A 12036-nucleotide genomic window follows, 5' to 3' on the forward strand; every position below is an offset into this window, starting at 1 on the left:
ACATCCACATTTAACAGGGAGGTCGGATAATGTGACCCTTTGTCCTTCGGGAACTGGGAAATCGACGCCTGCCTCAGCGTTGTTTCAGACCACCTCTCTCCAAGGAGTCCCTGAACATCCCCAACAATAGAGGGGCCAACAGGTCTACGAATTCTTCGTAGAATTCCACCGGGAACCCATTGGGTCCCGGTGCCTTTCCCGACTGCTTTTAGCTCCTCCTGATCTCGTCCAAACCCAGCGGAGTTTCTAGGTCCTCCTGTAACTCCTCCTCCACCTTGGAAAACCCTAAATCCTCCAGGAATTCCACCATATCTCTTCCATCCCGTGGCGGTTCCGACCTGTATAAACTTTGATAGAAGGTCTTCAATACCTCATTCACCTTCTCCTGGTCCGACACCAACTCCCCCGTCCCACTCCCTCATCTGACAATCTCCCTCTCTGCCTCCTGTTTCCTCAGTTGATATGCTAAGAGCCGGCTCACTTTCTCCCCATATTCGTAAATAGACCCTTCAGCTCGCCTCAGCTGTCGCACAGCCCCATTTGTAGAGATCAGATCGAACTGCGTTTGCAGTTTTCTTTCTCTCTGCATATAGTTCTGGGGGTGGGCTGTCCGCATACCTGTGACCGACCTCTATAATATCATCTGCCAGCTTTTCCCACTCCCTCTTATATTCTTGCTATAAATAAATAGTAATTGTGTTTCTACTTACAAACCTGGTGACTGTAATTATAGGGCAGCTAAGGGCCAAAGACTTTTGGAATCTGAGTGAGTATTATTGGTTAATTCACTTGTGTTGTGACTCCGGGGCATGTGGGGCTGGATTTGACCGCGCACTAGCCCAGGGTAACAATGTATATTAGCCACAGATTGGATTGTCAACTGTACCTGATTTCTGCCAACTCCAGAAATGTCATCTTGTTCCCAGCAGTGGTGAGAACTACTGATTCGAGTTATACATTTCTTCACAATAAATATTTCAGGAACTGTTTTGTAGCTTCACCAGGTTGACACCTCATTATTAGGGATGCCTGTTGTTGTTCCTGGCGTGCCATCCTACACTCTGCATTGAACCAGGGTTGATCCCCTGGCATGGTTGGCATGGTAGAGTGGGGGATATGCCAGGCCATGGGGTTACAGATTGTGGTTGAATATAATTCTGCTGCTGCTGATGGCCCACAGCGCCTCATGGATTCTCAATCTTGAGTTGCTGCATCTGTTCGAAGTCTACCCCATTTAGCATGGTGGTAGTGCCACACAACACAATGGAGGGTATCCTCAATGTGAAGATGGGACTCTGTCTCTACAAGGACTGTGCGGTGGTCACTCCTACCGATGCATCTGCAGCAGGCAGGTTGGTGAAGATGAGGTCAAGTATGTTTTTCCCTCTTTTTGGTTCCCTCCCACACTCCCAGTGGAGAAGACTTCAGGACCGGCCAGCTGCGTCTCTGGTGGTACTACCAAGCCACTCTTGGTGATGGACATTGAAGCCCCCCCCCACCCAGAATACATTCTGCACCCTTGCCACCCTCAGTGCTTCCTCCAAGTGATGTTCAACATGGAGGAGTACAGATTCATCAGCTGTGCGGGGATGATACGTGGTAATCAGCAGGAGGTCTCCTTGCCCATTTTTGACCTGGTGCCATGAGGCTTCATGCGGTCCAGAGTCGACGTTGAGGACTCCCAGGGCAACTCCCTCCCGACTGCATACCACTGTGCTGCCACCTCTGCTGGGTCTGTGCTGCCGGTGAGACAGACATACCCAGGAATGGTGATAGTGGTGTCTGGGAAATTATCTGTACGCTATGATTCTGTGAGTATAACTATATCAGGCTGTTGCATAGTTCTTCCAATTTTGACACAAGCCCCCAGATGTTGGTAAGGATAACTTTGCAGGGTTGACGGGGCTGAGTTTGCCATTGCCTTCAATGTTGGGTGGTCCGGCCAGTTCCATTCTTTTCAGTTTTCTTTTCAGCAGTTCCAAACAATAGGCTATTTCAGGGGGCAGTTAAGAGTCACCCATATTGCTGTGGATCTGTGGTCACATGCAGGCCAGGCCAGGTAAGGACGGCAGATTTCCTTCCCTAAAAGGGCACTAGATGGGTTTTCACGACAATCAATCAGAATTTTAAAAAAATTGAGTTTAAATTCCATCATTGCCATGGTGGGATGATAACCCTTTCCCCAGAGGATTACCTCGAGTTGCTGGATTACTAGTTCAGCAACAATACCACTGCACCATTTTGGGGGGGGTGCTTTTCCCATGTAGCTGCTGCCCTTGTCCTTCTAAGTGGTAGAGGTTTGGAAGGTGCTGCCAAAGAAGCCTCAAATTGGTCGCTGCAGTGTATCTTGGAGATGGCATACGCTGCTGCTACTGAGCGTTAGTGGTGGGGGTGGGAGTGACTATTTAAGGTGGTGGAAGGGGTGCCTATCAAGTGGGCTACTTTGACCTGAACGGTATTGTAATAATACAGATGAGATTAACAGTGAAACTTTTAATGTCATAACTTTTTCAAAATATCTTGTACATGGGGATACAGCCACAATGAGGAATTAAATTCAAAATTCTTGGAATTATTTTTGGGTTTAGGTCCTTGTCCCACAAATGGGCTAATACTCATAAATAGTCTTATAGCTAATATCCAACAAGACATTCTGTGTGTACAAATGTATCTGTTGAGTTCTAAATTGGGCTAAAATCAGGCATTAAAATGATAAATAATTCTCCAGTATGAACAAGTGGTTTATAGTCCACTTTCCTCTCACCTCTCGGGACTGGTTTCAACCCAGTTCAGACCGACTGGGTGAAATCTCTTCTCTCTATCAAACATTATATGGAAATGTAGCTGAGGAGGCTTGCTCCACTTCACTCCAAAACGAGTCGAGATATTTCAAGAGTACATGGCCCGTTCCCGTTCCCAGGACATCCGGTGTGAGAACTGAATAAATAGGTTCACAGCGACGCAGGAAACGCTCCCCCGAGACTTGGTGAAAGTACCTTCGCTCGGGGCAAAGTACATCAGGCTTTACTCTGAATCTGGACTCCGGAGCAGGAGATATGACATTGACAATGATGAACGCACAAAAGGTACTTCACATTGTGAAATCGAACAACTTTACTCATGCATGTTCCCTTGCAAACGAAGGAAACATGTCGATCGGAAAGTTATTTCCATTGTTGGAAATCTTGAGTGTTGGAACCTCTTCTTGAAGAGCAAGGTCATGACTTTGAAGATTCACCTGCTGGGAATTGAGGCGATGGCACTCCAGGACGATTCCTTTCGCTTTCGTCCTCATCCTCACTTGTACCGTCAATGGTGACTTCCTGCTCCACTCTTTCGCTCACGTATGCTTCCCGTATGCTTTCCAGCTCACGGAGCTCAGCCTTGAGTTTCTCCAGGTGCACCGTCCGTCGGTTCTGAAGCAACCTCAAAGGGAATGGGTTCATCTCTTCAAACGCAATGTACATCAGCTTCCTGCGGAACACCAAACAATTACTGACCATTTGAGATTATTGAGAAAGGAAAGAACTCGCATTTATAGTATTTATAGAAAGCAGTGCAGAAAGGGGCCATTCGGCCCATCAGGTCTGCACCGACCCTCCAAAAGAGCATTCGACCCAGGTCCACTCCCACCCACCCTATCCCTGTAACTTAACCTGCACATCCCTGGACACTAAGGGGCAATTTAGCCTAGCCAATCCACCTATCCTGCATATCTTTTGGTTGTGGGGGGCGAAACCCACGCAAACACGGGGAGAATGTGCAAACCCCACACGGACAGTGACCCAGAGCCGGGATCGAACCTGGGAACTCGGCGCCGTGAGACAGCAGGGCTAACCCACTGCACTGCCCTGTTGAACCTACAATCTTCTGATTCACGGACAGGTCCATTGAGCCACAGCTAACATATCTCAACAACAACTCCTGAATAGAGGAATGTAGTCCAATGTCCACCTTGGTAGAAATTGGATGGTGTGTGTCCATCATCACTCTTGCATTTGATTCAGAAGGTTGTGAGTTCAAGTCCCCCTCCAGGACCATCAACACTGGGGAGGTACTACATTGTCAGAGATTCCGAATCAGTGATAGCAATCTCAAGTTTTAAACAGGCTGTGAGGAATACCAATGCCATTATTATTAAGAATTATTTTCTAAACCGGTGGGACGCTTCCCTTGGTGGGTGAGTCTGGAACCCCGGGACGCAATCTGACGCCATTGAAGAATGGGATGAGGAGGGATTTCTTCACAGAAGGTGGTGAATCTTTGGAATTCTCTATCCTGGAGTGCTGTGGAAGGTCAATCATTGAGCGTGTCCAAGGCAGAAATTGTGCACTATTTTGGTAAATTCTAAACAAACTCAGATCTTACCTTCCGTCAGAAATGTTTTGCGTCAAGCATCCGAGGTAGTCATAAATGGCCAGGTTATCACTAAGCTTCAGAATTTCTTGCTCATTGTATTTGAAAATTGCGAGTGCGTAGCGGAATATAACCTGTAACACCAAAAGACAACAGTCCTTGCGTTACCTCCAGTTCTTTGTTCAATTATCTTCAATCTGGGCCCTCTCTCGCGTGATTGACTCTGCTGCTAGTTTGGCCACACAATCCTATCACTTTCCACGCTGCCCTCGCTCTCATTCAATTGTCCACACTTCCAGCAGTCAGGCAAATCAGCAGGCGGCACAGACACGATGGGCTGAATGGCCTCCCCCTGTGATATACCAGCTGACTATCCCGCTTTGTACGTTAATGGATATGGAATAATGGAACCAATTGCAATGTTGCGCCTCAAATCCGCTAACTGTGGTGTTAATCTCAACACAAGAAACCCATTATCTAACCAATACCCCCAATTCATTATAGAGTCATAGAAAGAGGCCATTCAGCCCACCATGTCACTGCTGGTCCTCTGAAGGAGCAATTCACCTAATGCCACTCCCTGGCTTGCTCCCCAAAGGCCTGCTTTACTGATAATGGTATGATTCTTGCCCGAATACCTCGATTTACCTGATCTCCAAAACTTTCAGGCAACGCATTCCGGATCCTAAATACTCACGGCTGGAAAAGGTTTCTCCTCCTGTAGCCATTGCTTCTTCAGCCAATTATCTGAAATCTGTGTTCTCTACCTTGCACCAATGGGAACAGTTTCTCCCCGTCTACCCTGTCCAGGTCCCCTCGTGAAATCTCCTCTCAACCTCCGCTTCTCCGAGGGAAAATAGTCCCAACTTCTCGAACCTATTTAATGACTGAAATTCCTCACCCCTGGAACTATTCCTGTGAATCTTTCCTGCACCCCTCTAATATCTTCCCATCTTTCCTAAAGTGCGATGCCCAGAATGGGACACGATACTGAGGCTTAAATAGTGTTTTATCCAGATTTACCAGAACGTCCTTGCTCCTGTCCTCTAGCCCCCCTATTAAAAAAGCCTAGGGTACTATATGCTTTATTGACCGCTGCCAACCCTACTGCCATCTTCAATGTTCTCTGCACATAGCCTCCCAAGACCCTCTGTTCCTCCACCTCCTCTCAAATTGCGCCCTTTCGTTCACATTGTCCCTCCGTGTTCTTCTGACCAAAATGCGTCACTTCACTCTTCTCTGCGCTAAATTTAATTTGCCGCTCGTCCGCCTGTTCCACCAGCCTGTCTGTGTCTTTTTGAAGTGCTCCGCTATACTCCTGATGGTTCACAATGCTTCTTTTCCAAGCTTCGTACCGTTCGCAAACTTTGAAATTGTGTCCTGTGCGCCGAGGTCTAGGTCACTAAATCCAGATCAGGAAGAACAAAGGTCCGAACACTGAACTCTGGGGAACTCCATAACAAACCTTCCTCCCATCTGGAAAACATCCATCAACTACTATATCATGATATGCAAACATGCAGCTAATGAACACATAGAATAGGACACGTCCAATGAGCAGTCAGGACACACAGGGGTGGTATCTCAGTATAAAAGGGATGAGGCACTCACACCCCACCTCTTTCCACAGACCAACATCTACAGAGTGAGACAGGGTGTATTCTCAGCATCACACCCCAGCACGTGGCTTAGAGCAAGGCTGGTTCAGTTAGACTGAGTTCCTACATTTAGATTAGCAGAGAGTTGAACTCATTGAGAACTGTGCTAATAGTTGAATAAAACACATTGAACTCACTTCAAAGTTTGGAGCACCTTTTGTTCAAAACTGCATCAAGTGGCAGCTTGTGTTATTCCAAATTACTTAACACAACACACTACTCCCTGTTTCCTGTATCTCAGCCAATTCCATATCCATTACTTTCCTTTAACATTACTTGACCTCCTTTCTTTTTTAAAATAAATTTAGAGCACCCAATTCATTTTTTCCAATTAAGGGGCAATTTAGCGTGGCCAATCCACCTACCCTGCACATCTTTGGGTTGTGGGGGGCGAAACCCACGCAGACACGGGGAGAATGTACAAACTCCACACGGACAGTGCCGGGGTCGAACCTGGGACATCGGCGCCATGAGGCAGCAATGCTAACCACTGTGCCACCATGCTGCCCTTTGACCTCCTTTCTTTTTTTTTAAATTTAGAGTACCCAATTATTTTTTCCAATTAAGGGGCAATTTAGAGTGGCCAATCCACCTACCCTGCACACCTTTGGGTTGTGGGGGTGGAACCCACGCAGACACGGGGAGAATGTGCAAACTCCACACGGACAGTGACCCAGAGCCGGGATCGAACCTGGGACCTCGGCGCCATGAGGCAGCAATGCTAACCACTGTGCCACCGTGCTGCCCTTTGACCTCATTTCTAACCCCAATTTGTTGCTTCTTTCCTTTTATGAAAAAATGAAAAAAATGAAAATCGCTTATTGTCACGAGTAGACTTCAATGAAGTTACTGTGAAAAGCCCCTAGTCGCCACATTCCGGCGCCTGGTACGGGAATCGAACCGTGCTGCTGGCCTGCTTGGTCTGCTTTAAAAGCCAGCGATTTAGCTGAGTGAGCTAAACCAACCCCTTATGAGAAACCTCTTTTATGAGACCCTGTTCACTATTCATACATTTTAACTGTCAGTTATACCCTCAGAACAGAAGGAAAGAACAGAAAGTACGACCTCAAGGCCTGAGTGGTACCTTTGCTCCCTCGTACAGGAATGCATCCCAAACCTTGAGAAGGACGTTACTCTGAAGGCTGTCGACAAAGATAACCAGGAACCAGTTAAACGTGATGTAAGAGAGGTCCACATTATATTGATCAAAGTGAGACATGAGCCTGGGCAGTTTCTCCGACAATAAATCCTTAAACACTCTCTGGTCAACCTGTAATGAGATAAAGAATTAAATGGTCACACAACATCATTCTTTTTCCAATTTCCAATCTTTGGCAAAATGAAGTTCACGATTTCTCCATTACTTTGCAGAAATTGACATTCTTAAATTGTTCTAAGAACTGGATAACAGAGGACAGCACACTCACAAACAATGAACAAGTCCAGCATAGACTGACACTGCATTGAATTGCTTTGAATTTTATAGCATAGAAATATTGCCCTTCAGCACAGTGGATAGCACTGTGGCTTCACAGCGCCAGGGTCCCAGGTTCGATTCCGGCTTGGGTCACTGTCTGTGCGGAGTCTGCACGTCCTCCCCTTGTGTGCGTGGGTTTCCTCCGGGTGCTCCAGTTTCCTCCCACAGTCCAAAGATGTGCAGGTTAAGTGGATTGGCCATGGTAAATTGCCCTTAGTGTCGAAAATTGCCGTTAGTGTTGGGTGGGGTTACTGGTTATGGGGATAGGGTGGAGGTGTGGGCTTGGGTAGGGTGCTCTTTCCAAGAGCTGGTACAGATTCGATGGGCCGAATGGCCTCCTTCAGCACTGTAAATTCTATGATAATCTATGATCTCACCCATCAGCCTATCCTTCTGTTCCTTTCTCCCTTATGTGTTTATTCAGCTTCCACTTAAAAGCATCTATGTTATTCACCTCAATCCCTCCCTATGGTATCAAACTCCACATTCTCTTTTAAAAAAATAAATTTAGAGTACCCAATTCATTTTTTTTTCAATTAAGGGGCAATTTAGCGTGGCCAATCCACCTACCCTGCACATCTTTGGGCTGTGGGGGTAAGACCCGGGGAGAATGTGCAAACTCCACACGGACAGTGACCCAGAGCCGGGATCGAACCTAGGACCTCGGCGCCGTGAGGCAGCAGGGCTAACCCACTGCGCCACCGTGCTGCCCTAAGCGCCACATTCTCACCACTCTCTGGGTAAAACTGCTCATTGAATTTCTTAATGACTGTGATATTTATGGTCTCTAGCTCCAGACTCTCCCTAACGACGGAAACATCTCGATGTTTAACTGTCAAGTCCACGTACGAGAGCACATAGTCTCCATAGAATCCCTACAGTGCAGAAGGAGGCCATCCGGCCCATCGAGTCTGCACCGGCCCTTTCTCCGACAGAGCACCCTGAAGGCCCAATCCCCCGCCCCTATCCCCATAACCCCACCGAACCTTTGGGCAATATCATCGTGGCCAATCCACCTAACCTACACATCTTTGGACAGCGGGAGAAAACCGGAGCGCCCGGAGGAAACCCGCGCAGACACTGGGAGAACGTACAGACTCCGCACAGACAGTCACCCGACGCCGGAATTGAACCCGGGTCCCTGGCGCTGTGAGGCAGCAGTGCTAACCACTGTGCCGCTGTGCTGTCCAGATTGGAGAATCCAGCCCCTAATCTCCAATTCTCCGTTGGGAACGTTTGTTGTCGTTTTGGGAATGTCGATAATGAATGCAAACTCCCAGCACAGAGTCTTATCAGGGGCACATTGGGAAATGCCAAGTTAAAAAGCTTTGGACGTGAATTGTATCCGAAAGAATATGTGCTCTCGCTAACTGGCAAAGGGGTGAACCCTGTCCCTTAGAGGGGCAGCTATAAGGGGGGATCTTGTAATGCAGTGGGCAAGGTTTAGTGCCCCCTCCGCACACAGTCCTGGACCGTGGATTGTGCCCCTCTGTAATACTCAGTCACGGACAATACTTTGGAAGACCAAGCTCTCATAGTGACGATGTAGATCCTTCAGAAAGCATCATAGTCCATTTATCCAACCAATCGCTTGAATCCACTTCAGACTCGACCCTTACAAGCATCCGTTCAGATAGAATGTGCACCCGCTATATCACGGAAACAGGTATTCTTTATAAGTGCTCCAAGGACCTTACTTAAACTGCGCCCTTCACCAGTGACAATATAATTCATATCCCTAACTCCTCTCCCACCCCCAAAAATGCTCCAGTCCTTGTGACGAATAGGTTTAATTGATCAGAGAGAGACAGGTCCTGACCTGGGAGCCAGTGAGGGTCTTGCTGTAGTAATCCTCTGGCATTATACAGTCAACAATGGCCACGAGACACCAGAAAGCATCTTCCTCTTCTCGTAGGATCAATAACGCAATGGCTGCCAGTCTGTGAAAAGTCATTGTGATATTACTGAACGAGCAATGTCCTTTCTCTCAGTGATTCCCCCTCTTTTCCCTCCTGAGGTTTGGAACATCAGTTCAGATACAGGCCCAGGGTAACAGCACAGCAACAACAAACTGCATTTGTATAGTGCCTTTGATGTATCAAAACATGCTAAAACGCTTCATAGTAACAATCATTAAACAATGGTGTTGACGCTGAGCCACATTGGGAGATATTAGGACGGGTGATTAGAAGCTCGGTCAAAGAGGTTGACTTTGGGAAGTCTCTTGAAAGACAAAGTTGGAGTGGGAGAGAGGCAGAGAGGTTGAGGGAGGGAATTCTAGAGCTTTGAACGTCAGGAGCTGAAAGCCCATGGTGGAGCGACTGAAGCTCAAAATGCTCAAGAGGCCATAATTGGAGGAGTGCGGAGATCGGGGCGAGTTATAGGGGTGACTGAGGTTAAGGAGAATAGAGGCATTTCCAGAACGGGAGCCAATGGAGGACAAAGGATGACGGGCAAGCTGGACCTGGGCGCGAGTTAGGACGCGGGCAGCGGAGATTTGGACGAACCCACGTTTGGCCGGGGGGTGGGTGAGAGATAGGGGGCCGGCCAACAGAACGTTGGAGCAGCCAAATCTGGAGGGAACAAAGACATGAATATCCTCATCGGCTCGGGCATGAGAAAGCGTGGACAGCGAGCATGTGGACGGAAGCAAGTCCAGAAGCTGTCCTCAAGTCTGCATACACCCTGTTAATTCACTCTGAAGCTCGATGATGAAATAGGAATCCAGGTGCCGACCTCTTTATTAAATTCGAGCTTTATTTACAGGATGCAGCATTGCAGATGCCTGTCTGCTCCTTAACCAACACCCTGTCCCAGCTTTCGCCACAACCCCCTGGGCCAGCGCACGGTCAATTCCAGCCCCACCTGACCCGGAGTCATAGCGCAAGTGAAATTAGATTTAATTTAAAATACCCGAGGACCCTGGCTGAGCCAATAAACTGCAGCCACCAGGTTTGTAACTTTTCTTTTTTCTTTTTTTTTATAAATTTAGATTACCCAATTATTTTTTCCAAGTAAGGGGCAATTTAGCGTGGCCAATCCACCTACTCTGCACATTTTTGGGTTGTGGGGGCGAAACCCACGCAGACACGGGCATGGTGGTTAGCACAATCGCTTCACAGCTCCAGGGTCCCAGGTTCGATTCCCGGCTGGGTCACTGTCTGTGCGGAGTCTGCACGTTCTCCCCGTGTGTGCGTGGGTTTCCTCCGGGTGCTCCGGTTTCCTCCCACAGTCCAAAGATGTGCGGGTTAGGTGGATTGGCCAGGCTAAATTGCCCGTAGTGTCCTAAAAAGTAAGGTTAAGGGGGGGGGGGGTTGTTGTTGGGTTACGTGTATAGGGTGGATACGTGGGTTTGAGTAGGGTGATCATTGCTCGGCACAACATCGAGGGCCGAAGGGCCTGTTCTGTGCTGTACTGTTCTATGTTCTAATGTGCAAACTCCACACGGACAGTGACCCAGAGCCGGGATCGAACCTGGGACCTCAGCGCCGTGAGGAGGTTGTGCTAACCACTAGGCCACCGTGCTGCCCCCAGGTTTGTAACTTTAACACAAACAACCTTTTATTATGTTCAGTTTTATAATTAAATGGCAGAAAAATGTAACTGACTGTGTACCACCCCTTCCTAACCAAACATTCCCCCCCCCCCCCCCCCCCCCCACCCAATACTCTCCACACATATACACACCCATACACACAGTCAAATAACACAGAGGGAAGTGTTGGTTGAGAGGTAAAGAAAATATGAATAAAAATAAAGGATCTTCGATGCACTGGGATGGCTTCTAGTTAGTGTCTTTCTGAGGTTCAGCTTTCGTTCTAATACTTCTTCCTTCTAGACTTGGGATGGATTTTCTCTGACAAGGATGTCTACTCTCTCTGTAGATTGACGGTCCTTTTAAGATGCAAAGATGCGCCAGGCACTCACTGGTTTTAGAACAATAACGCAGTTCATTAGAGGGAGAGAGAGAGAGAGAGAGGGAGAGAGAAGTTTAAATATTTCTGCCAAGTTCTCTCAGAAAGCATCACGCAGGAACCGATCACTGACTGTTGTCAGGCAGAACACTGTCCCGGGGCAACCCACGGGCTAGCAGCCAACCAATCAAACCAACTTCATCCAAAGCTGGTTCCTAATATTCACTCGGCGTCCAAGCGTCTGGTTTCTCCTTTCACAATACAAAATCTGGGAATGCAATATCGTCCACGGCGAATGGGGAGGCACAGAGGGCGAGTCTCTCTTTATTAGTGCTCTAGATACTTAACCAATCAATGCTCTTCACCTGTGTATCCATAAACTCAATAATACAATGAACACACATTCAGAACCTGACATGAGTCATTATATAACCAATCTTTTATGGGAGGTACTCGCACCCCCCCCCCCCCCTCCCCCCTCCCGCCCCCTAAAAGAATGCTGCATCAATTCTAGCATCAGGTGTCTGCTGAGTGGGTGGCACTCTCATCTCAGAGATAAGAGGTTGAGGGTTCAAGTCCCACTCCAGACTCTCGAGTACATAATCCAGGTTGAAACTCGCAATGCAGCCCC

At 47.8% G+C, this 12036-nt stretch overlaps 1 protein-coding gene across 1 annotated transcript in view; it reads right to left on the reverse strand.

The window, feature by feature from the left end:
* Nucleotides 1-2478: 2478 nt before the first annotated feature.
* The window catches only part of tbc1d2 (TBC1 domain family, member 2), a 73565-nt gene continuing 64007 nt past the window's right edge, over nt 2479-12036 (reverse strand). Inside the window, exons 10-13 of the mRNA XM_038804110.1 lie at nt 9311-9431; nt 7099-7284; nt 4369-4490; nt 2479-3474 (exon numbers count right to left, since the gene is read on the reverse strand). Coding sequence (XP_038660038.1) covers nt 3219-3474; nt 4369-4490; nt 7099-7284; nt 9311-9431 — 685 coding nt within the window. The 3' untranslated portion in view covers nt 2479-3218. The remainder of the gene's footprint in view (nt 3475-4368; nt 4491-7098; nt 7285-9310; nt 9432-12036) is intronic.

Source organism: Scyliorhinus canicula, chromosome 8 (assembly GCF_902713615.1).
Source record: "Scyliorhinus canicula chromosome 8, sScyCan1.1, whole genome shotgun sequence".
NCBI classification, from domain to species: Eukaryota; Metazoa; Chordata; class Chondrichthyes; order Carcharhiniformes; family Scyliorhinidae; genus Scyliorhinus; species Scyliorhinus canicula.